General features: G+C 45.0%; 3 protein-coding genes across 4 annotated transcripts; 1 reads left to right on the top strand and 2 right to left on the bottom strand.

The window, feature by feature from the left end:
* Positions 1 to 1,905: 1,905 nt before the first annotated feature.
* On the bottom strand, positions 1,906 to 9,877 carry ERLEC1 (endoplasmic reticulum lectin 1). The gene is made up of 14 exons (XM_064709669.1): positions 9,557 to 9,877; positions 8,875 to 8,979; positions 8,705 to 8,785; positions 8,201 to 8,278; positions 7,593 to 7,656; positions 7,223 to 7,263; positions 5,276 to 5,499; positions 4,092 to 4,221; positions 3,617 to 3,778; positions 3,271 to 3,330; positions 3,052 to 3,176; positions 2,561 to 2,638; positions 2,297 to 2,372; positions 1,906 to 2,156 (listed from the first exon to the last, which is right to left on the bottom strand). Exons 1-14 carry the CDS (start codon positions 9,860 to 9,862, stop codon positions 2,085 to 2,087), a joined length of 1,602 nt encoding a protein of 533 aa, XP_064565739.1. The 5' UTR covers positions 9,863 to 9,877; the 3' UTR covers positions 1,906 to 2,084.
* Positions 6,191 to 24,469, top strand: ASB3 (ankyrin repeat and SOCS box containing 3). Of its 2 annotated transcripts, none has more exons than XM_064709668.1 (10): positions 6,191 to 6,615; positions 17,610 to 17,820; positions 18,108 to 18,269; positions 19,049 to 19,161; positions 19,519 to 19,654; positions 19,838 to 20,015; positions 21,290 to 21,487; positions 22,287 to 22,532; positions 23,265 to 23,398; positions 23,966 to 24,469. In XM_064709668.1, the coding sequence occupies exons 2-10, from the start codon at positions 17,616 to 17,618 to the stop codon at positions 24,211 to 24,213; spliced, it is 1,620 nt and encodes a 539-aa protein (XP_064565738.1). In that variant the 5' UTR covers positions 6,191 to 6,615; positions 17,610 to 17,615; the 3' UTR covers positions 24,214 to 24,469. The 2 variants fall into 2 exon arrangements, with proteins under 2 accessions (XP_064565738.1, XP_064565737.1); XM_064709667.1 differs by lacking the exon at positions 6,191 to 6,615 and adding an exon at positions 9,833 to 9,885 and having other exon boundaries at positions 23,966 to 24,213.
* On the bottom strand, positions 10,983 to 16,343 carry CHAC2 (ChaC glutathione specific gamma-glutamylcyclotransferase 2). Its single transcript, XM_064709660.1, has 3 exons — positions 16,171 to 16,343; positions 14,316 to 14,351; positions 10,983 to 12,873 (listed from the first exon to the last, which is right to left on the bottom strand). Exons 1-3 carry the CDS (start codon positions 16,303 to 16,305, stop codon positions 12,490 to 12,492), a joined length of 555 nt encoding a protein of 184 aa, XP_064565730.1. The 5' UTR covers positions 16,306 to 16,343; the 3' UTR covers positions 10,983 to 12,489.
* Positions 24,470 to 24,477: the final 8 nt, after the last annotated feature.

The following is a 24,477-nucleotide window of genomic DNA, read 5'->3' as shown; positions in this document are numbered from 1 at the left end:
AGCAGGACACAAGAAAGGTCTGAGTGAGCAAGGAAGGTCCACACCATGTGGCCACGAGCAGGACCAATGCATTAATTCCCTAAACGGGTCATGTGCCACTTGTTCTGTCTCTCTCTGCAGGAAAAGGCTTTTTGTGCACTGGAAATATTGCTTAATGGAGGAGAGCTGAACCTGCACAGGAGCTGCTCAAATCCAAACAGGATCAGCACCAGCTTTGAGGAGGCCAGACCACCCAGGAGCTCTTCTTATTAAGGTGGGCTTGGATTTAGGTGCTGGATAAATGGAAATGCACTTGTCTGTGTGAAACAGCTGTGCTTCCTGAAGGTGTAGGAGCAAATCTAAGCCAGTTGTTGGTCAGGAGGGGATGGGAGAGCAAATTATGTTTCTTTTGAAGGTGGATGTGGGTGCTGGGACAGCCCAGATTCCAGGCAGGAATAGCTGTGAGTGTGGAGCCTCCTGGGCAAGGTGAAGTCAGGGCTGAGGAACACCTCGAGGAAAGCCTGGAGTCAATGGTTTGCCAAGAGCCTGATTGCTCACACCGTGGCAAAAGCTGCTGTTGGGAGGCACCAGGTGCTGTGACTTCTGAGTCAGGGATGTGCTTCCCCCTCCCTCCAGGGAGTTTCCCCCCCAGGAGGGGAATTCGGACATTCCACAAAATAACTATTCTTGGCTTGTCCTCTGATCTAATCAGCACAAGGAGGGATGAACAGGAAGAGTCACTGTGCTGTGTTCCCTCCCCTGGCACAGCCTGAGGGATGCTGAGGCTGCCCAGAGCTGGGGGGTTCCAGCCTTCCATCAGGGCAGCTTTGATCCAAACTAAAACCATCCCAAGGGATTGTGCAGCTCGGAGCCACAACGAGGGGATCCAGCCAGCCCCTTGTGCAGGCAGCAGCAGGTGAAATGATTCCATCTTTTCCTGCACTGTGCTGGCAGGAAGGCTGGGAATGGGGGAATCTGGGTACAAGACTGTTCCATGGGGAAATTATCTATGTAAAAGATTTTTCCCCCTTTCCAGCTCCCTCTGCCACCTCACTGAGCCTCAGAAATTGGGGTATGAGCAAGAGCAGTGTCAATTTAAATGCCAAATCATGCTGCTGCTGCTGTTTGGGTTTTCTGCTTGGTGACACACTATAATGTCTCACCAGGACAGCCCAGCAGCCCAGGGGAGTATTTTGGGCATTATTTGCCCACTCATCTGCCACGAGGCTGGCAGGTTCCTGCCCTGCAGCCATCAGAAATTCCTGTGCCTTGCACAAGGGCTGCAGAAAGGAGAAGTGTGGTGGGCACAAGGAAGTGACCAACATGCACCGACCGGACACTGTTGCTACAGCCCCAGACGTTCCAGGCTCTGCTGGGTGTTGGCCATTACAAACTTGTTCAAAAATATAATGTAAATCTACTTCAGATCCTCCTGTCAGCAGTATTTCAACTTATCTGATCCCTCACCATTTAATTCTAGGAACGTCTGGTGCCAGCAAATTAAAACTTCCCAAATATTCTTGGCGAGGTGGACACACTACAGGGAACTGGACCTGGTGGCAGGAATGATGTTCAGCACAATAACAGTCCCTACAGCGTTAAATATAAATAAATAAACTGAATGCCGTGGGAAGCACCCCAGAAAGAGCAGCTGAAGAGGGGTGAGGTACAGTGACAGGAGAATACAATTCCCAGCAGTTACAGTGAGGTAACATTGGTGTTGGGAGACAGCAGGAACAGTAGGAAAACCATGAGTGGTGCTGCGGCTCCTGAGCAGGAAGTGTTGGCTTCACTTTTTCCTTCTGTTGGCAGCTGAGCTCCTCCCTTGAAGCTTCAGTAATTTTTGTGCCTTTTCTGAGTTGAGTTTACACCTTAACAATGGCGTCAGCGAGGGGGGAACGTGCCACACACGAGCCAGGCAGGAAGTGCAAGACAAGGTTTTAATCATTAAAAGTTTATCAATAAGCTCTTATATACACATAGTTATACACAAAGTGGTTCACGAGTCCCTCAGCTTGGAGAGCTGTGCTGGTGAGGCCTTTGTCAGCTCACAGACACTGTTCCCATGGGAATGCCAGGATTTGGCCCTGGGGGCTCTGCTGTCCTCAGCTGGGCACTGAGAGGAGCCCGTATTCATCTGCTGTGTCCAGGATTTTACAGATGACTGGAGATTCCACCTGGAACAGAGAGACCAAACCATGAACTCAGCCCTGCAGGAATCTTGGGATCAGTCACTGGGAGAAAGGGGCCACCTTAAACATAACCCTGGAGATGTGCTCTAGTGCCAGCCCTGACCTCAGGGTGGGTCTGTACCTACCCCAAGGATGTATTGGCAAGAGTGAGGCTCCAGCATGTAAATGGTCACAGCGTGAGGGGAGTCTGATTCTTTACATCTGAAAATGGAGGGGAAATTGGGGGGTTGGCAGGCAACAAGCACACAGTAACATGTATTTCACTGCTGTCTGCAACATTTTATTAAGTTGACAGCTAAGGCCATCTCAGCCTTGTGACAACAGCAGCAGCTTTCCCCCCTGACCCAGGAAACAGACAAAACATCACCTTGTAATAAAAGTTCACTTACTTCAATTTCACAGTCACCTGCCTTGGCTTGTCTGTCAAGTCACAAACATCTCCATTTCCATAGAAATGAGACACCATCCTGCCACAAAAGATCAGAATGGAAGAGTTTGGGAAGTATCAAGCACAATTTTAAAGCAGTCAGTTCAGTGGTGCGATCCAGCACCTTGTCATTGGTTAATATACTAATAAAAAGCAACAAGTATAATATACTATACTATGTATTGTTATACTGTATATTATCCTACTGTTCTATACAGCTATCATATTATTATATAGCAATAGGTTGTATTGCAGTTACTGCAGAGGGAAAGAGTTGTTCAGTGCTGAAAGATTTTCCTCTGTGCCACATCCGAAGGGCTGAATTCCCTATTTGTGATGCTGACTGGGGGGTAAATCTGAACATGCTGCTCTTGGCAGTTTATTTCACCTGCTGATACCCCAAATTTCACAGGGCTGGGCCCTGTGTGCCAGGTGTGAGAGCCTGGTTGGTACCTGACTGTCTGGGTGCCATCCTCTCGCAGGTAGAAGGTCCTGGCCGCGTTCTTCCTCGACCACTCGATGTGCTCCTCCTTGCTCCACGTGCCCACCACCACGGAGGTCTTGCCGCTTTCCTTATCCTAAAACAGGAAAAGCTGAGCACTACACCCTATCCAGAGGATTGTATTTTCTTAACAGGAACTTGAAGGAACGAACAGAACTCTCAGAACACACCTCGTGGTACTGGTGGACGTATTTGCCGTAGCAGAATTCGTATTTCCACCAGCCAACGCCCTGGGGAGACGAACAACCTCAGTGTTAGAAAGAACCAAACAGAACCCCTAAAGCAAACAGAACACCCCAAAACAAACCCATCCTTTTTCCCCCCAGACCCTAAACCTGCTGTTTCAGCTGTAAAACTCTGTATTTGTTAGTTAACAAAAATCCTTCATGGCTAATGCTGTTACCTACTTTCATTTCACTGTCTGCTCAAATAAACTGAATTTCAACAGAAAAGTTAAAGATAAAAACTAAACAAGTGCACAAATTAGGATGTATTCCACATGGCTTTGCTGCTCACCCCATGGAAGCAGTAGGAGCCACTGAGGAATTCCTTGATGAGCTGCTCATCAGTCAGTTTGGAGATGTGGGTTGTCCCCACCGTTAGCAGCTGGTGGCTCCCAACAGCCACAGGCTTGTGGATGGAAGAGAATTTCTCTTCCTTCGTTGAAGGCATTTCTTCCTGCAATTAAAAGATACAATTAAGTCCCTTACAAAGTCTTACAAGTTTTATGAAGTTACTGAACACTGTATCAGGTTGGCTGTTCTGGGCAATTTTAGCTGAAAGAAAGAAAATTCCACTCAAAATCTTCACACATTTGTGAACTGTATGCTACAAAGTCTACAAAAATTTAAATCAGTAGCCCACACTTGCTTTGTTTTCCTTCCAAATAGGGTAAGTTACAGATGGTTTCAACAAGCTTAAAGACCAATGAAAGACTGACATCATCTTACAAAATGTCTTAAAGATGGCAAGTAAATGAAACAAATCCTACCTCCTTAACCCTCCTAAAAGGCATCTTCAGCATTTCCTGCTGTTTCTCCAGCTGCTCCAGGTTGTGGGGTTTAAGTGGGGATCCTGGCAGGGACTGGCAGAAGATGTCATTCACAGGGGAAGCCCTGAACCTGCCCAGCAAGGTAAGAACATGTCACTGTCACTCCTTCCAGTACAGGAATCAGCGCTCGGAGATTCTGGCTCTGCTGCTGCCCAGGTGGTGCAGCTGCATCCCTGGGTGAGATGCCAGGTGTACAGGGAAAGCCCCAGAGGCTGAGGCACTCAGGGCTGCTTTGGGAACACACAACAGGAAAAAAGGTGCACTGAACTTGGAGTTTGGGTTGTGATCCCTGTGATGTCACTGGGCAGCATTCCCAGGCTGCCACCTCCACCTTTCCTTTTTTACCAAGGTGACGTAAGGGGGATGATGATGATCCTGAGTGTTTATTTTCAGTGTTTCCTGCTGGTGGCCACGAACCCTTTGGAAGGAGGCAGCAGCTCCAGATTTTATCCTTATCAAGCAACAGAACAATTTCCCTGTGCACTTTCTATGCTTTTTTCCCACTGCTAGAGAGGCTTAAAAGACTCACACATCAAACAGATAACAGTGCCCCAGATAAGTGCAGCAGATAACAGAGTATGACGAAAGCCATCCACAGGAGAAAATTTACAGTGGATACCAAACATTAAAAATAGCAGCACTTAGTAACTCCAACTGCCACGTGTTTACAAAACGCAGGATTTTGCCTTCAGACCTTGTGGCCTGTTTCAGATCCCTGATTAAATACTCACTTGTCCCAACATCTGTGTAAATCCAGGAATCCTGTCCATTATCCCCCCTTGTCTGCATAGCACATTCCCTTTGCAGTTCTCTTTACATCCCTTGGAAGGTCTAAAGACCCTCAGATACGTGGTACAGTTCAGGGAAGGGGAGGAAACAAGAAGCCTACACTTCATTTTTGGAAAATAACACTGAAATTGTGAATTCTCCATAAGGAAACGGCTTCTAGAGAGCTCCTCATGTTGGGAGGAGCTAAAGTCAAGGTCCAGGTTATGGTTGGAGAAGATACTTTTTGGTTTTATAGACTTTTAAAGCGTACACACATGGCATCTACAGTCTTCAAATACCACAACGATGATCCCTCAAGAAATCCCAAGCTAGGAGGAGACAGAGGTGCTCTGTACCTGTACTTGGGGTGGCTGCAGAGCAGCGGGGTCAGGATCACCACCTCGTACTCGCAGGTGGTGACCTCAGCCACGGACAGGATCTCGTGCTTGGCCTCGGGGTGGCAGATGTACATCACCGTGCTGGACCTGGGCCGGTTCTGCCTCAGGCTGCAGGGAGTGCCATTGCCCAGCTCCACGGGGTAGTAGGGCGTCATCTGCCCCTCAATGTTCTTTGTGGGGATCTGGGTGAGGGAAAAGAACAGGTCATAACCACAGCAGAGCTCCTGAGACCCCTCTGAAACAAAAAATGTCATTCCTGTGTGCAGAGCCAGCATTACCAGGTTAAAATCAGACCCTGTGTGGCTGCTCAGTGTTTCTGCAACATCCAAATGTCCTGGTGTTCACCCCCAAACTGGGTCTGCCAGGCTCATCACCTGCAGCACCAGGCCCTGAAGAACCCAAAAAACTTCTGCAAAGTCACCCTGGCACCTGCACTACACCTCTCAGCATTCCCAGCCCAGGCTGCTCCTTATCCAGAAGATCCCACAAGCACTTGTGGCTAACAGAGTTAATGGTGTATACAATGTAAATCCCATTTTGTCACACCTTCCAGTCTGCTCCCTTCAGGTTTGTTCTTTCATGTTTCATCCAGCTCCCTCTTTAAGACATTAATTCCCTAAAGTGGTAAATCTCTATCCTGGAATTAGCTGGAGTTCCTGCCTTCCCAAAGTGCCCAAACCCACAAACTGACTCTTTTCCACCCAGGTTGTTGAGCGGCTGAAGGTTTTCAGTGCTGAACAGGCAGGGGTCTGTGCTAAAAGACAGAGGTGTTTTCTGGGATCAGGACACTCCAGGGATCCAGGACCTCTCTGTCCCTCACCTGCTCTGGCTTCCAAGCCACGTCACCCTGTCCCAGGCCACTGACTCCTCCCACAAACTGCTGCACCACCAGTGAAGACATTCACGAGATTAAGGAACCAACGTGCCCTTCCCTGATAAGAGATTCCAGGAAATCCTGACATGGCAAGTGCATCATAAATACTGCCCAAGAAAAAGGCAATAAAAGACTTCATTTCCTCTGAAGCTGAAGGAAAAAAGCTGCACTGCAAAACACTTGGTTTGCTTGGCTTTCCAGGAGGCACAGCTGCCACTGCCACCAGAACAGGCCCGGTTCTGCCCCCACATGACCTTCAAAATGCTCCTCAGGCCTGGGTACTGCTGAGAACCCTACACAGCCACCACCCTGCGCTATTCCAAAGGCCACAGACACAAAAACTTCACTTCAGCATGAAAATCAAGGGGAACTGGCAGCAAGGTCCAACCTGCCCTCACTAATTCCAAACTCCAGCGTGCTTCAGGTACTCCCATTGCTCTGCTATAGAACCAGCTGCTCAAGAGTTGAGTTTTGGGGCCTGAACAAGTGGAGAAGTCCTCAAAAGGGAAAGGGAAACACAGAATATTATGGGATGGGTCAGCAAGTCAGCTCCATCTCTTAGGGATTCTGTGCTGTAGAGCTTTGATAAGTGTAAGTAATTTGAGCAGCAAGACGAAATAAATTTTCTGAGCTGGGACTGAAAATTAAAAACAAGAGAGAAGTGCAGCTCAGGAACAGTTTCACTTCTTGATATTCATTTTGTTAGGGAAATAATTACATCATCTTATCATTAGATTGACTATTAGGAAGAAATTCCTCCCTGTGAGGGTGGGGAGGCTCTGGCACAGGTTTCCCAGAGAAGCTGTGGCTGCCCCATCCCTGGAAGTGTCCAAAGCCAGGCTGGATGAGGGATAGTGGAAAGTGTCCCTGCCCATGGCAGGTGGCACTGGATATCTTAGAGGTCCCCTCCAACAAAAACCATTCTGGGATTCTATGATTTTATATATATATATATATATATATATATATATATATACATAAATTGCCTCCACTATTGATGGCAGAAGTTAAAGTAGATGTTTTTCACTTGCCTCTTTTGCACCGTCTTTGGAATTTTCCTTCTCTTCTTGATCTAGGGAATAATTAAGAACGAGGTAAGTTTGTGCATTTGGAAAAAAAAAGGAATTTCAGAGAGAAGCTTTTCTGGTTTGTGTATTTGCTGGTGCTTTATACACTGCACACTTGCAGGTGCAAAAGAGGAAAGAAAGGAAATAACCAGCGATCTGAGGCCCACAGCAAACAGAGCAAAATGCACCTCAGTTCATCACAAAACCACCTGGAGCTGGCAGGACAGGCCAAATCCAGCCCTGACACCAAGGCAGGGCTGCAGAACACGTCACTGCAGCTGTTTGGGAAGGGTGGGAATTGGACAGGAAACAGGCAGGTGCTTTGGAAACACACCTGGTTCTGACAACGGGTTCTTCATTATCATATTCCCCAGGTAGTACTCTTGGATGTTTATTTTCTACAATCAAAACAAACATCAGTTACCACTTTCTAAGTTATTTCAAGGAATTCAATGTTGCAAATAGATAAAAGAAATTATAAAAGAAAGGTCTTATGAAATCAGGCCTTGCTCTGCTAAAGTGCCAAAGCTAGTCTGTCACTTCTAAGTGCAGACAGCCTGCAAGTTCTCATACAAAATAATTTTGGGAACGAGAGTTCATTAACACAACAATCTACTTCTAGGATGAAGAACAAATGGAATCTGTAATAACAAGAGATCTGTCTCATAAGAATCAGTAAAAAAGTATGTAAACTAACTAAAAACACAGAAGTTTAACAGACATGCAAAATACCACGTACTGAGCAATGAACTAAGAGTGTATTGCCAACCAGTAAGATCTGACACAGTGCCTTCTGATAATCCTATAAAAATACATCCTGTACAATAAAGATGCAGTTTTTCTGCATGAGGAAAATGGAATCATGGCTAAATTATTACAGAAACTCAAGTCTGCTGGAGGAGTTCAGCAGTGCCAGTGGGAAGGGGGTAGTGAGCAGCCTACCTGCCCCGTTTCCTTTTCCTCGTGATACTGACGGATGTGCTTCCCATGGCACACCTCGTAAGTCCAGTAGGATTCAATCTGAGAAATAAAATACATTTAAAAAATTATCTTTAGATGTATTTACACACCACAAAACCACCAAATGTTGGCTTTTGCAGCAAAATGCTGGAGCACCCTCAAAAACAAGAGCACAGCGAGTGGTCTCAGTGTTGCCCAAACAAGCACACCAGAGAAGACTTCCTTGACTTTCACACAAATAAAACAAAGGAAAAAATTAATTTTTTATAAAAAAATCCATATTTTTAACTGCTACCATAGCAACCCATTTATCTGAATTCTGACATCTTCAATCACACAGAATTTTGTCAGCAATATTAAGGCATAAAGTTGTAAAGACCGTGTTTCAGACTGTATTAGTATTTAATTTACTACCCTAAAACCTTGACATGCACTGGCCTGTAACCTTTTAACTGGCATTTAATGAACAGGACAAAAGTAACATACTCTATAGGAACAGCTGCTTTGCTTAAAGAGAGGCTCCAGCAATTCCCCCGGAGTAGGACCTTTATAGTCCTTTTCTTCTTCCTGCAACAAAAGGATATCTCATTATATTGAAACTGTCAGTGTAAAGACTCAGCTACAGTTTATATTTACAGAATAACTCCCGAACTCACCTCATTGCCACTGGCTATCAATGGCAGGAGACACTTGTACTTCTCTTTATCCACAGTGGTCATAATGATATAATTGTCCTCCTTGTACAAGACACCGGTGGTCGGCTGAGAAAACAACCAACCCATGGATCAGCCAGGCAGAGGCTTTTTAATGCTACTCACCAGAAACACCCCTGAATTCCTGAGCGGTGCTTCAGAGTATTTCCTGGGATTTAATTACACCACAAGGCTCGAGTTTGGTGGTTTAGCTGGCTGGGAGCTGCTTGCTGCTGCCTTCGCTTTGGACCTTCTACTTCCAACCATATCCCCTCCAGATCCCCAATCCCTTCCAGATCTCTGATCCCCTCCAGATCCCTGATCCTCTCCAGATGCCCGATTCCTTCCAGATCTCTGATCCCATCCAGATCCCCAACCCCTTCCAGATGCCCGATTCCCTCCAGATCCCTAAATCCCTCCATGCCCCCTCACTCCAGCTCTCCCATTTCAGACCTTCATTACAGCCCCCAGCCCCAGCCATCCGCCCTTCACCCCCAGCTCTCCCCCGGCCGCTGTCGGCACAGAATCCCCCGGGATTCTCTCTCTCCCAGCTGCCAGGCTCCCTCCGCCGGCGGGCCAGCCCCACCCGAGCCCCCCTGAGCGCCGAGGCGGCTCCGAGCCCCTCTGCGGTGAGGGGGGAGCTCACCAGGCTGAGCTCGGTGCCGGGCCAGTTCACCCTGAACGGGATGTCGTCGCTGAGTTGCGGCAGCGCCCGGCCGCCCTCGGCCACGGCGGCCACGGCCGCCAGGAGCCCGCAGAGCAGCGCCGGGGCCGGGCAGGGCGGCCGCAGCTCGCAGCCCCTCCGCGGGGCCGGGGCCGGGCTCGGCAGCCGCAGCCCGCAGCCCCTCATGCCGGCCGGCGGCTCCGCCGAGGCCGCGCCGCGCCGCCGCCACGTCGGCTTCCGGCAGCCGCGATCAACAACCGGGGCAGCGCCCGGCGCCAGCAGCGGCATCCGGGGCAGCGCTCGCGCCGCAGGTGAGGGGCCGGGCGGGCACGGAGAGAGCCCAGGACCGGGGTGAGGGGTGGGGGAGTGATGGAAGTGAGTGATGGAAGTAAGTCAGTGAGTGAGTGAGTGATGGCAGTGAGTAGAAGTGTGAGGGAGTGAGGAATTTGAATGAAGAGTGTAAGTGAGGGAATGAGTGTGAGGGAGGAGTGTGAGGGAGGCAGGAGTGTGAATGAGGGAATGAGCGAGCGAGGGGTAAAATGGGAGCGAGTAAGAGTAGAGAGTAGGGGGGGAATGGGATGTAATTAACTTTGGTCATCAGTGGCAGCGCTGAGGGTTAAATATAAACAACAGGTACGAGGTTGTGAGTGTAAAAGAGCACTTCAAGGGCTCCTCTGTTTGTTTCTCTGTACACCCGTGTGTGTATATATATGTGTGTGGGTATCTGTACACCTGAGAACCCAAACAGTCCTCACATCAGGGCAGGTTAGACAAGTCCCATCTGACCCATGGGAAACATGGAGCAGATAAATAATTGAAGGATGTGAGAGTGAGAAATTAATAGGCCATGCTACAGAGAATGACCTTATTACAGAGCCTTGGAGTTATTCTGGTTGGAAAATACCTTGGAGATGATGGAGTCCAACCCTTACGTCTGGATTTCCCTCTCCCTCCTCTCTGCATTATCTCCTGTAAATAGTAATGGATGTGCCTGTTGTTTCCCCAGACACTGTTTGAGAACAGGTTTAGCAGTGTCTTTGTGTGCGTGGTTGTGTAGTGAAGCCTACAGATATGAATCTGTATTTGCATAAATAGACACTGAGTTTAACCAGTCAGGAGAAAAATTAAGCCTAAATGGCCTAAAATTTTAAAGGTAGCAGATCTGGGAGGCTTTTGGTAGGGACCAAAGCTGGGGGCAGAGCAGTGGCTTTAATCCCACACAGCAAAAACAAATGCATCTATATTTCCCATGCTTTAATTAATTCCTAATGTGCCACAGTTTGTATGTGTGTTGTCACTCTCAATCTCAACAGCAATTTTATAGCGAGGCACAACGAACACACCCCTTGATGTCCACCCTCACACAGACACACTTCAGACATAACATTTCTGGAAATTTCCAGCCCCGTTATTCATTGTAATGCTTTTTTATTGCACTGAAGTCATACACAGGAACGTGTATTATTGCAATGGTTTATGCACTTAAGAAGCAAAGTACCAACAAAATCTTGGAGGCAAAGACAGAGAATGTGGAGCTACACAGAATCACAGTACTTAAATAATTAGCATTTTAAAGGGAGAATCAGCCCTGATGGTTCTGAATCCCCTGCCCTCTTTTAAGGAACAAGGATAAGTCTTTGAGGAAAGAATTTTTAAATCTAAAATGAATTTTCAAGAAAGCAGAGAATGCCATTGCACACTTTTACCTTCGCAAATATAAACCAGGAAGATGTAAAGAACAGAAAAGGTCAACCTTTTTAGGGGAAAACCACACTTTTTTTGCAATTACTGATGCAGAATCCAGGCTTCCAGGCTGCTACTAAACACTTACACATTCCCTGGATGGGAAAACAGGATGTTACGTGGTGTTTGAAACAGGACCTTTTATATTAATATATAAAAATATACTCGGTTAGAAGTTAATAAAAATAAAGTTTTGAGGAGCAAGACAAGTCCATGTTGGGACGGATTGCATCAGGAAGCCTACCAGCCTAAACTGGGGGCTTCCCAACCCTCTTGGGATGTCCAAACACACCCCTAAGGTTGCTGGAGAGAGGGTTCCTTCCTTAATTTTGTCTCTGGGAACCTCCCAGAGGGTTCCTTCTGTTGGTGAATCCTTGAAACTAAAGCCTGTCCTTGCAGCTGGGATCTTTGAAGAGATGGGGGCCACAACAGCACACCTGAAGTAACAAGAGATGAAAGTTTCTCTTCTTGCTGTGTTGTGACTTCAAGTCATGCTCTTAGTTAATTTTAATGTTTTGGGGTTATTTATATTAGGATTAAAAATTAAAATGAGGCACTGACAGGTTATGGCTTGTTTGAGTCAGAGCGCCCAGAGCTTTGGTTTTCAGGGCTTGACATCAGCAGCCAAGGGAAGGAATGATCTCCTTTACAATAAAATGGTTTATCCTCTGCATTTAAGGATAAATTAACATCTAAAGGGTGAGATGACTAATTCAGTAGCATAACTTTATTTCAGAGGAGTTGAATGTTGATATAAAAGTTCTACTACACAATTTAGGCCAACCACTTAAAATTCCTGCACTGTGGTGTGGGATCAGAACAAACTATCACTTAAATCTAAGGAACTTGTCTCTGCATGCTGATTTTGACCTCAAAAATATTCTAAAGATCTATTTTAAACCTGAAATAATAATGAAACATAAAGAGAAGTTTGGGTGGTTGTCTTGAGGTGTAGTTTTGGATGAAAAGCTGAGATACCAATTTGAACTTAGAAGATTTTTGTTGCTCTCCTTTCTTGAGAAAGAATGGGAGAATGATTTTGGCAGTTTTAAGTAATCAACTCCTACTCTGAACGCAGCATTAATTAAGATATGCAGCACTAATTAGGACAGCACAATGCAGAGGAGCATTCCTCCCGGGGGTCAGAACACCAGGCCTGTTTCGAGGTCACTTCACAGACAGTTGAGATTTTGGTGCTTGCTCAAGAGCTCCTTGACCAGTGTCTCTAAGGAGAAAAGGTGCTCGTCCACGTCCTCGGGCACGAGGTTCCTGATGGAGTTGGCCAGCTCGAACAGGTACTCGGTGTTGCGGCCGCTGGGCCCGGCGGCGCCGAGGATCTGGCGCGCGATGTCCTCGAGCGGCGCGGGGCCCAGGTAGTTGGGGTTGTCGCGCGTGCCGATGTAGAGCAGCACGTCGAAGGGCTGCACCGACGCGTCCTTGGGGTAGAAGATCACCGTGGTGGTCCTGTAGCCGCCCTTCTCCCGGAAATCCAGGTAGGCCTTCACCTCTCCTTCCTTCCCGGCTGGCAGCCGGTAGGCGACGCCCCACACGCAGCCCTGCGCGAGGAAACGCGGTCAGAGGGATACTCGGGAATCGCCGCGTTTAGGCAAAGCTTTCAGGAAACCCATTTCCTGCCTGTCGCTGACATCTTTTATGAAAAATCCTTTCTTTAGGTTTATCCTCTGCAATGGTTTATCCTCTGCATTTAAGAGAGCAATTCCTTGTTTTGTTAGTATCTGGAGCAGTAGATAGCTTCGGTAGAGGCCACTAAGGAGCTGGCAAAAAGGACACATCCTTTCTTTAGGATTTTTCCTCTTGAGAAGCTGAGAGGCTTCAGGAACAAAATGCAAACATTGATTATCTGCTGCTGTAGAATGCAACAAGTAGATTTTTGATTGGCCTATGTTAGTTGTTTGTAATTAATAGCCAATCACAGCTTAGCTAGCTCGGACAGAGAGTCCGAGCCACAAACTTTTGTTATCATTCTTTTTTATTCTGTTCTTAGCTAGCTTTCTGAAGAAATCTTTTCTTCTATTCTTTTAGTGTAGTTTTAATGTAATCTATATCATAAAATAATAAATCAAGCCTTCTGAAACATAGAATCACATCCTCATCTCTTCCCTCAACCTGACACCCCTGCAAACACAGTCACACCTGCCCTTCTGCTGCTTTTTGCACTGTTTGTAAGAGTCCCAAAGTATTCAGTCCTGCTTTATTTAGGCAATTATCAGTGATCATCCTCTTTCTGCTATTTTGGGGTTGTTCTTTGTCTTAGGATTAAAAATTAAAACGAGGCACTGACAGGTTATGGCTTTTTGAGTCAGAGTGCCCAGAGCTTTGGTTTTCAGGGCCTGACATCAGCAGCCAAGGGAAGGAATGATTTCCTTTACAATAAAATGGTTTATCCTCTGCATTTAAGGTTTTCCTAACAGAGCAACATCTTGTTTTGTTAATATCTGGAGTAGTAGATAGCTTCAGTAGAGGCCACTAAGGAGCTGGCAAAAAGGACACGGAATTTCTCCCTGACCTCCTGAAAATGACAAATTTAAATAATGCAGAATTTGAAGGAATTTTGATCAGGTCCCTTGTGTTTAGTGACAGTTTGGCAAGGACCTGAATGCACCTGTTACACACCTGAACTGGTGTGGTGTGCTGAGATACCTTCACAATCTGGTCACACCTTGTGAAGCTGAAATTAAAGCAATTACATTTATCATTCAATGCTGATATCAAATCATGTATGTTTGATATATCTTTCTACCAAATTCTACATCTCACAACTGGATAGCCAAAGTGACAATTCCAGAATATACCTGTGGTAATAACAGACACAAACTACTTCCAGTTTATATTATTTGAAATAATCAAGAGCCGTTGGTCTAACTCTGGGAAACACTGAGAGAACTTCTCCCTTAAGATAAGACAGTTATCTGCTCGTAGAAAAGCAAAAATTAATGAGTGGAAATGCAACAGGACTTTCTGTGCAACAGTACTGTACCTCAGCATCTTCAACCAGGGTCACGACTCTTCCAGGCTAAAATTTAAAAGACGAAATCATCAATCAGTCAGAGGCTTTTGCCTTAAATCATGAGCAAAATCAAACCAAAACGAGAAAAAACCAAGGAACAGGAATGAAATGCTCAGAGAATTAATCCAGCACAATTCCAGTAAGGTCCAGATCCAGTGTAAGTATTTTTGGGGAGTAGCTTTGGATGTGTATTAAATAAAATAAACATGTTAAATTCTGGGTTAACACAAAAATAAAGGCAGTCAGAAATTGGGAGGGTTTCAATGTCCTTGCTTTACATGTGCAGTCCAGACTCAATTCCACTGCAACTTAAAAGTGACAATTAATTAGCAATACAATAACAGTGCTAATTAAGAGTTTCACTAATGTAAAACTATCCTCAAGGAGCCCTTGGAGCCTCACTGGATGGAGGGAGGATACCTTGCAAATGGCTTGTTTTCCCCAGGAAATTAATTCCTGTAGGAAAAAGTAAGAAGCCAGTTTGTAAATACTGGAAATAAAATAGTTGAAGTTTGTTGTATAAAACTTTAAAACATAAAACTCTGTGTTGAACTACATCTGCAGTTTAAAATTGCTGCTTTTGGCATCAAATTAGTTCTCTCCCAGCATGAGCAATTTATTCCTGACCTGACTGATAAAATAAGGCAATAAAGCTACATGAACACTAAATGACTCCTATTTCCTGAGCAGAAATGAGTCTGTTCCCATGAAACACCAAAGATAACTTCAGTGTTCCTTTTGGAATATTTTTTCCATAGTCTTTGATAGTTCTCTGACTTGTGCACTCACAATGGGTCACGAAGATTTTTGTGAATTATGGATTAAAGAGACATTCTGTGGTGGATGGAAATCAACTTTCTTGTCCTTGCTAGGAATGTCTGTAACTGTAGCCTAAATTAATTAAATTTCATTCAAATCTGATTTGATTTAATATGAAGGGCAGTACTGAGGAGAACTTCATGTTCAGGTGGGCTGTGTGAAGGAAGAAGGATCTGTTTGCCTCAGGAAGGGCAGCATATTTACTTAATTGCTTGCAGAATCCTTGTCTTGCCTGGAACTACCCAAAACAAACATAAAGAAACAAATTACTGAATACTTATTGATCAGAGGAATTAAGTACTGTTTGTACTACTCGGAAAAATCCTCTGAAAATATTTTTAAAACGCAGCTGACAAGAAATTTGCCGTGTATTTGTAAGAACTGTTTTTTCCTCGTCGCTGTTCTTTACTGTGTGTCAGTGGTGGCTCAAGCTGTGTTCTTTGAGCTCTGTGCAAGTTATTTTATGGTGTTTGATATTCTAATGAGTGTTGTTTCATCTGGAACCTTCCAAGAAACAAGATGTGTTTTTTAAAATAATCCTGATGTTTTTTCTCTCTTAAAGCCGCCTCAGGTTTACAGTGGAGTTACCTGGGTGCAAGGTTATACCTTACCCCCGTGGTTTAAAAAAACATGACATTGGGAATTTTAGTTTCCTTTTCTCGCTGTTTTTTTTTTCCTCCTTTTCCAAACTGTGAAGAATTTTAGAACTCCAAATATTTCCTAATCCATGAGAGTAAAATAAATCAAAACACAGCCGGGGGTTACTTGGATCAATAATTCTGGCTTGTCCTATTCCCTGTGCACAGCCTGACACCCGCCCCTCACCGAGGGCATTTAACACCCTGAATGACAAATGCGGCATTTCGGAGCCCTGTTTAAAGCGGGTTGTGTTTGTTGTTGGTGTGTTTGTTGTTGGCGTGTTTGCTGTGCAGCCCTTGCGGGCGGCTCCGGCCGCGGGGCAGGGCCCGAAGCCGGGCCCGACGCGCTCCCCCCGGCCCCGGCTCACCTTGCCCGGCACCCCGCGGTGGTCGGTGCTGCCCTGCCAGAAGCGCCGGCTGTAGCCGCGGATGCGCCCCACCAGCTTCTCCTGGTAGGGGAAATCCACCTTCCAGATGAGGGAGCCGTAGCCGAACACCCACATGGCGGCCCGGCCCGGCGGGGCCTGCGCAGAGCCGCGGGGCGGCCCCGGCCGGAGGCGGCGGCCCCGAGCGCCGGCGGGGCGGCCCCGGTGCGGTGGCGGAGCCTGGCGGGGCCGGGGCTCTGGCGGCTCTGAGGGAGCCGTTCCTCGGCCCGGACAGCCTCCTCCAAGGCCACAGACGATCGTGTCCCCCGAAACCCCCCAGCGACCACGTCCCAAACCCACAAACGACCTCCCCCAAGCACCTGCCTCGCACCCCCGTCCTGCCAGCAACCACATCCCCCCAAACAGTCACCTCGCCCCAAAGCCCCGACCACCTCTGCCTTCAAACCCCACAAAGAACCACTCCTTAACCCCCTAAAAAACCATCTCTCCTCCAACTCAACCTCCCCTTAAATCCCCAAACACCTTCCAAACAACCACCTCCCCTCAAACCTCAACCATCTCCCCTCAAAACCCACAAACTACCTTCCCCAGCCCACCCTGTGATAAATTTGGTTTCATTTCTCACAACCCCTAGTGTGAAAAGTGCGTATTTTATGATTGGCTTTTCGCAAATATTAATATTATATATGTTGTGTTAGAAAGTAATGCTGTGCTAATTCTATGAGGTAGTGTGTTAAATCTAATTTTAGGTTATAATAAAATGTTAAAATAGAAGCTATGCTATGTAGGATACTTTTTTTTTTAAAGAAAGGACTCGCCCTGAGGTAGCAGCCACAGGACACCTAAACCTTTCAGAGAAAGAGAATTTATTGCTCCATTATCAGGAGAAACGAACTTCTTCCTGCCTTGCTCAGGCTTGAAGGCGCCGTTGAGGATTCAGAGGAAAAAGTTGAGGATGACCAGACAGAATCTTGTGTGGGATTTATGGAATGGAATTTATGCATCATGTATGGGATGTATGAATATGCAACAGGTTATTAAGGGTTAATCCTCTGTTAACGTGTGTCCTTTTCCAGGCTTATGCTGCCCAGAAAATGATACCTGGACATCCATAACTCTTTGTTTCTATTGTCTCATATTGTCCTAATCCAAGTTGTCCAAATTATTATTACTCTAATTGTATTACTATTTTCATAACCATTTTATTACTATTAAACTTATTAAAAAAATTTAAAAACAAGGGATTGGCATTTTTCACACCAGGCAATTACCTCTCCCTAAGCCCCCCAAACCACCATCTCCCTACAAACCAAACCAAATCCTCTGTAAAACTAACAAACAAAAAAACCCTCAGATCTATATTGTACCAACACACATCTCTCTTTATTTTTCTTTTTTTCCCTCTTTTCCTCCTGCTGCAGAGTTCCATGCCAGGGATGGATTTCACAGAAGCCTATTCAGACAGGTGCTCGGCTGTGGGCCTTGCAGCCAGAGAAGGAAACGTTGAGATTCTGAGGGAATTGATAAATCGGGGATACAGCGTCGATGTCCCGGATAACAGGAGGTGGCTGCCCATCCACGAAGCGGCAGCACACAATTCCAGTGAGTGCCTGAAGCTCCTCATTGATAAAGGTAAGGAAAACCTAATGGGAAACGCTGTGGTTTTGTGCTAAATTATCCTGTCACAGAAAATACAAGTTCCATAGATTTATCCTATTTTGTTTGGGGATTTTTCTGTGTAGTTTCCCAATTGTGCCAAGTAGAAATTGACATATTGCAGTTCATGGGTGATACTTGAGGTGATAACAGCATATTCATGGATCACATATCTCAAATAACTTTGTTATTTTCTTAAAATGATTGTATTTTGTAATTCACTGCCAAATATCCCTTTTTCCCCTCATTATGCTCCTCTGCAGCTCCAGCTGATGACTACATCCACTCGAGGACGTTTGAAGGGATGTGTGCTCTGCACCTCTCGGCCCGTCACGGCTCTCTGGAATGTCTCCGGATTCTCCTGGAAGCTGGGGCTGACCTGGACAATGTCACCACCGAATCTGCCACCACCCCACTCTTCCTAGGTGACACAAGCTTTCCTCAAGCCTCAGAGCTTGAACTCACCAGTTAAAACTCAAATTTCTCTGAGTTTAAACTCACTGGAGTTTCTTACTTGCCTGCCATGTTGCATCTTTTTGTAGCCCTAAATAACCAGGCTTTAGACTCAGAGGTGTGGAAATAACCTTTTGTTTATGGGTAAATCTGCTTCAGACAGTGTTTTAAAACAAATTATAAAAGCAAATTATAAATTATAAAAGCAAATATATTTTCTGCATCAAGCGCAGAAAAACTTTAGGAGGTTCAGGATTACATCTGTATGAGGCTGTTTCAAAGCCTTTTTGATTTTTATAATTCCTTCCTAATTCTTACGTAAAAAATACGAATTATTATTTTATTATTATTATTGACATTTCTAGTTTGGCACTTAAGGTCCATTTTTTGAGCATTTTTTTCTATGACTTATGTTTGACTTAATTGAATGCTTCTAAATCATCTGATTAAATACATTTATTGGTTTACTTGCCTCTCTACCCAGACATCATGTATGCCATGTTACCTTTGATTCCAAGTCTTTTCCAAGTTTGGGGGAATTTTGGCATCATTTCCATTCCCCAACACAGTTTTGGGGATCTAAATATAAAAGGCAAGCCAGTATATAATGGACAAGTTTAAAGGAATTATGGTTGTTGTTTCAGGAAGTTGGCAGTGAGACCTTTTGAGCTTTTAAACCCAAATACTTAAATTATTTCTTTTTCAAATTTTTCAATAAGATTTTTTTCTTTTTATTACTGTTCTATGGAAGCTGTTGAAAATAAACATACAGAGGTTGTCAAGTTCCTACTCCAACACGGAGCAAATATTGAAGGGTCTCATTCTTGGTCTGGATGGAACTCTTTGCACCAAGCTTCCTTTCAGGTAACCTGTGAGCACATCATGTAATTTTGGTGTAACTGGTATGTTCTGGGGGATAAATACTTATTTAATAATTATTGGATTTTTGTCAGGTAATTTTTCCTAACCTACCCTAGCACTTGTACTTAAAAATATATTGGCTTAATAGTTCTAACACATACAAATAACTTTATCATGTAAATAAGCAAAAGTGATCAATTTGAACTTGCCTAATTTATTTTACCCTTAATTCTTAAGTGTATCTTTAGGATATTGAATATGTTGTGGGTTTTATTATTTCTATCTGGATCACGTGGGGAAAAACGGGTTGTGTGATTTCCTCCTTTTCCTGCTGGTTGAGAATAAAAACCTTGATTCCAGGGTTCCACCGAGATAATGGAAATGCTGCTGGAGAAAGGGGCCAGGACGGAGTGTCGCGATGACTTTGGAATCACCCCTCTGTTTGTGGCTGCTCAGTATGGGCAGCTGCAGAGTCTGCGCCTGCTGCTGTCCCACGGTAACCACGTCCTCCATTTCCCTGGCCACGCTCCCAGCACCTCCCACTGAGTGCAGCTGGAGCTCTGCTCCTGCACATCATCATCTCAAATGCCAGAGGTTTCATTTCCTTATTGCTGAGTTGGAAGCCACCCTGTGAAGGATAATGACTGATGGAGGTGACTTTGGTTTTGTCTCGTCTCAGGTGCGGACGTCAACTGCCAGGCCAAGGACAGGGCCACTCCCCTGCTGATTGCTGCCCAGGAGGGACACCTGGACTGTGTGAAGCTGCTGCTGGCTGCAGGGGCAGACCCAAACCTCTACTGCAACAGTGACAACTGGCAGCTACCCATCCATGCAGCAGCTGAGATGGGCCATGCAAAGTAGGTGGTTGCAGAGGCATTCAGACAGAAGGTCCCGGTCACACAAATCTGATCCCCAAAGGAGGAAGTTCAGCCCTAAAAGGGAGGAAAATTGGGTGTTCAAACAGTAACTTAGAAGTTCTGATTATTTTTGTATTTTAAATGTCTCTTAGTTTCTTCCACACTGACAGGGAGTAGGTTTAGATGAAATATTAAGGAAAAATGCTTCCCTGTGAGGGTGGTGAGACCCTGGCACAGGTTTGCCAGAGAAGCTGTGGCTGTGGCATCCCTGGAAGTGTTCCAGGCCAGGATGCATGGGGCTTGGAGCAACCTGGGATAGTGGAAGTGTCCAGGTAGGGGGTAGAACTGGATCACCTTGAAGATCCCTTCCTACCCCAACCATTCTATGATTTATGATTTTTAATTCAGCATCTAACCTGGATTTGATCCATAGCCTGATGAATTTAGAGGGTTTTCTACAGTGTTGAACCAGATACCAATTCACTCCATGACCGTTTTACTTTCCATTTAAAAATGCAAATAACCATGTTATACATTATACATGACTTGAACAGCTGCTAATTAGAATTCTATATTAAGTAGCAGAAGTAATTATATGCAAATATTGAATTAGCTGGACCAGCCAGAAAAATCAAAGCCACAAAAACAGTTTCTTTAATCTTTCCAGAGATGCATTTGCAGCTTTGCCCAGTTTCAGATATACAAGTCAGCTCCACAGCAGCGAGCCAAGAGTGGAAGGAAGTTTTGGGAGTAGACCATTGGGGAGAAGGATCTCTCAGGAACTCCATGATTCACACATGGACAGCACTTAAGTACATAAATGATGATACATCACTGGCAACTCTTATGCAGCACCAGTAGGTGCCAGCAGCACAGGAACTGGTGTTTGTCACTAATGTGATGTGGCCTGGGGTGTGAGCTGTAAACTGAATGATTTTTCTGTTTCATAGAACTAAGAATTCATTTAATTTGCAACTCAGATTTACAGTTTGCTTCCAAACTTCCTTGGAGTTGGGATTTAGTGTGCAATGGTGTTCTGTTGCTGTAAAATAGTTGCTGGGTAATAGGAAGTAGCTGTCCCTGGTTTGGTTTAAAATACTTCTTTCCAGTCCAAATCCATCCCAAAGCACAACATATGCAGGGATCTGTGTATGTCAAGAGTGAAAACGCACGATTTTCTTCCAAAGCTGCAATGACCCTGTGAAAAAATAGCTGTGTGTTTAAGATTAATCATTGCAATGAGATCAGCAAGCAGTGGTTCTAAACACCTGCAGGATACTGGAGCTGCTGATTCCGGTCACGGACCGGGTGTGTGACAAGGGCGAGGGCAAAGTGAGCCCGGTGTACTCGGCGCTGTACGGCGGGGACGGCGAGTGCCTGGAGATGCTGCTCAGGCAGGGCTTCAGCCCAGATGCTCAGGAGTGCCCAGACTTCGGCTGCAGGTCCCCCATGTGCATGGTCTTCCAAAAGCAGTAAGCAAACCTCTTCTGTTTTGGAGTTATTCGTAATCATATTTGCTTTCATTAACTGATTTTAAACGTGTCGTTTCCCACTTTCTTCTCCCAACTGCTGTCTAGCATCTAGTATTTTTCCAGAATTCCAGTGTGTTCCCCCTTTGCAGACACTCCTCATTATTCCCATTTCCTTGGGAATATTAATGTGAAGGCCTGAAGTGTGACTTACTTGCTGCTCTAAGGAAAACATCTTCAAAAACGGCTTTTGAATCCTCTCAGATTTTAACAGATTATTTCTTTGTACATGGATTTTATTTATTTATAGTAAATAAATATTTATTATAATATTTATAATAAATAAATAAATATATTTTTATAGTTATATATAATTATATAAAATATTTATATTGTTTATAATTTATTTATGGCTGCCATTTAAATTAACGAGGTTTGTTACTAATGAATTTAGTTTGTGGCCTGCTCCTAGGAAGCTGCCTTTAAAAATCCTTGGACACCATTTTTCCCTTTCTGTCCTGATGTTGCTTTATAATAAATAATTCAGGAAGGGATGCAGAGCAGGTGATTGCTCTGTGAACAGGGCAGGTGACACATGTCACCACTTCTGTGGGGCAATGTGCCCTCTAATCCCTAAAAGGCAACACCAGTCACAGTCTCAGTCCTTATCCTATTGGGGATGATGATAAAAGGATTTTAATAAAAACATTTTGAACTGTTTCATTGCAGACAGATGTAACAAGTGGTGGGTGCTTTCTGAGGCAGAGCTCACGGGATGCCCTGTTCCTTTTCCTGCTCACAGGTATTATCTGTTCGTTGATGTCCTGCTGAAATATGGCATCACCCTGCGTGGCATCAACTTGGCTCACTGCCTGTGCCATAGGGAATTTGCTCTGTTCCGGCGTTTCCTGAGGTCTGGCTGTTCCCTGCCCTCGGAGGAGGAGTTAACAGACTTCATCCTCTACAGCAGCACGGTGCAGAAGGAATACAAGGAATGGCTGCCCTGCCTGCTCCTGGCTGGCTTCAACCCCGTGAATTTCATGTGCAGGTTCTGGTAGAGCAGGGAGCTTGGTCCTTCTTAACTCAAACATCCCATGCTAATGTGCAAAGCTGCTACAGGATGGCCCTTGATAATCTGTTGCCACCATCAGGAACGGGAGTGGTTGTGGAAAGTCTGAAATAAATCATTCACACGTCACGTCTGGAGGCAGTAAAACAATTTTCTTTAGGAAGAAAGCCAGACTGGAAATTGCCTTTCTCTAGAATAGCAATAAAGCATCACTTCCCAAGTTTATATCTAACATCTCTACTTAACCCCCAAATTTAGCTGCAAATTGTGTGAGACTTTAATACAGCCATGGCAAGAAGAAATTTCAATGGGAGAAATAGGTCAGGAGGGATGGGAAACAAATGGGAAATGAAGCTGGGCCAAGGCTGGGAGGAGAGGAAACGGATGCAGTTTGAGACTGTTTTGTTTAACACAATGTGGCAAAAATTCCAGTCAGATTTTTTTATTATTATTATTATTGAAGTTTTTCCACATATAGACCTCAGCTTGGTGATGTTTTATATTTAATTGGGCACTACAGGATTAACTTAGAGTTATGAAATATTTGTATTTTCTGCAGGCTGTGGTAAACACATTACAAGCTTGCTACTGAGTGACTGAATGAATGTCACTGTCCTTGTGTATTACATCTGATGCTTTTTGGCCTTTTATTCTGTAATCTACAAATACTTTTAAAAGGTATTTAAAAGTAAAGAAGTCTTTGTTACACAGGATTTTCTCCATGAGTGAGGATGTCCTTAATTTTGTCCTGGAGTTCACGAATTGGAGCAGACTTCCTCCAATTGTGGAGCAACACCTTTCCCAATACAAGGAGAAGTTCACTTGGACTTCCAAGAGCCATTTTGGTAAGGAATACAGGCAGGAAAATAATGTCTCCGTGTGTCCAGCTTCCAGGCTGCAGATGGGGACCTTTAGGAGAAGATGACAATAGGACTTAGTTATGTTTTATTTTTCTAATTTGATTTGTGTTTACAATGAAGCATCTGTCCTGTTTTGTAAGCATTGGACAGTAATTAAATACAAACCATAAAAATCAAACATAATCAAAATGTGACCAGCCAAAAAGATTCAATTGGTTGTGCAGGAATTTTTCATAGTTCAGCCTTCAGAAAAGCAGGTCTTGTGTTATGTGACTGAGAAACTGCACTTAGGTGTCTTTGTTAATGATTCCTTTCAAAGGAAATTATTCTTTAAAAGGGTCTTTAATAATGTTTAAGTTGTCCAAGTAATAATGTCATTTAATAATATTTCCTTTAGAATGCTTGATGCTAATGAGGATGTTTTTGGAGTCAAAAAATGGGAGTTATTTGGGGAAATGCAGGTTAAATTCTCTCTTTATTTCCTTTTATATTAGTAAATATATTGGTGTAGTAAGAGCTGCTGTGTGTTTGACTGGGGATTCCATTTTCCAGCCTTCCTTCCTCCCCTGTCCCACCTGTGCCGCCTGGAGATCCGGTCCCTGCTGGGCAGCGAGCGCCTGCGCTCGGAGCGCGTGATCCGGGAGCTGCCGCTGCCCGCCTGCCTGCAGGACTACCTGCTCTACCTGGATGTGCTGCGAGCCCACCGCGTCCCAGAGCTGCAGGGCTGCCTGGAGCAGGGCCAGGAGGGAGCTCCTTGCAGTCCCTCCGAGGCAAAGGACACGGAGGAGGGACAGCAGTAACACCAGCGCTCCGTGACGGCGGTGCCGGTGCCTGGACTCCACAGGTTTTGTAATGGGAATCAGGAGACACGGGAGGAGAGCTGCTGTAAATGTCTCTTCTCCTCCTGTGTAATCATTCTTTTCACGCTGTAGTTTTGTACTACATCTAGAAATTTCCTATGGGTTCTATGATTTGCTCGTTTACAATCTGTTGTAGCTTTGTAAGTGAACATTTTCTGTTTCTTTTCTAACTCTTGGGAAGTAAAATGAGCTTTTTCAGTGAAC

This window comes from Zonotrichia leucophrys, chromosome 3 (assembly GCF_028769735.1).
Source record: "Zonotrichia leucophrys gambelii isolate GWCS_2022_RI chromosome 3, RI_Zleu_2.0, whole genome shotgun sequence".
NCBI lineage: Eukaryota > Metazoa > Chordata > Aves > Passeriformes > Passerellidae > Zonotrichia > Zonotrichia leucophrys.
This window is presented reverse-complemented; position numbering and strand designations above follow the sequence as displayed.

Bases quoted from the DNA above. Each gene is read 5' to 3' on its own strand.
- ERLEC1 (XM_064709669.1), bottom strand. From the start codon at position 9,862: ATGCCGCTGCTGGCGCCGGGCGCTGCCCCGGTTGTTGATCGCGGCTGC. The intron at 2,639-3,051 runs GTACCAACCAGG...CTTTTGTGGCAG, and splicing joins GATGGCACCCAGACAGTCAG to GATGGTGTCTCATTTCTATG. The intron at 2,373-2,560 runs GTAAGTGAACTT...CTCCATTTTCAG, and splicing joins CAGGTGACTGTGAAATTGAA to ATGTAAAGAATCAGACTCCC.
- CHAC2 (XM_064709660.1), bottom strand. From the start codon at position 16,305: ATGTGGGTGTTCGGCTACGGCTCCCTCATCTGGAAGGTGGATTTCCCC. The intron at 14,352-16,170 runs GTGAGCCGGGGC...TTTAAATTTTAG, and splicing joins ACCGCGGGGTGCCGGGCAAG to CCTGGAAGAGTCGTGACCCT. The intron at 12,874-14,315 runs GTACAGTACTGT...TTCCTCGCGCAG, and splicing joins CCCTGGTTGAAGATGCTGAG to GGCTGCGTGTGGGGCGTCGC.
- ASB3 (XM_064709668.1), top strand. From the start codon at position 17,616: ATGCCAGGGATGGATTTCACAGAAGCCTATTCAGACAGGTGCTCGGCT. The intron at 18,270-19,048 runs GTGACACAAGCT...GTTCTATGGAAG, and splicing joins CACCACCCCACTCTTCCTAG to CTGTTGAAAATAAACATACA. The intron at 19,655-19,837 runs GTAACCACGTCC...GTCTCGTCTCAG, and splicing joins GCGCCTGCTGCTGTCCCACG to GTGCGGACGTCAACTGCCAG.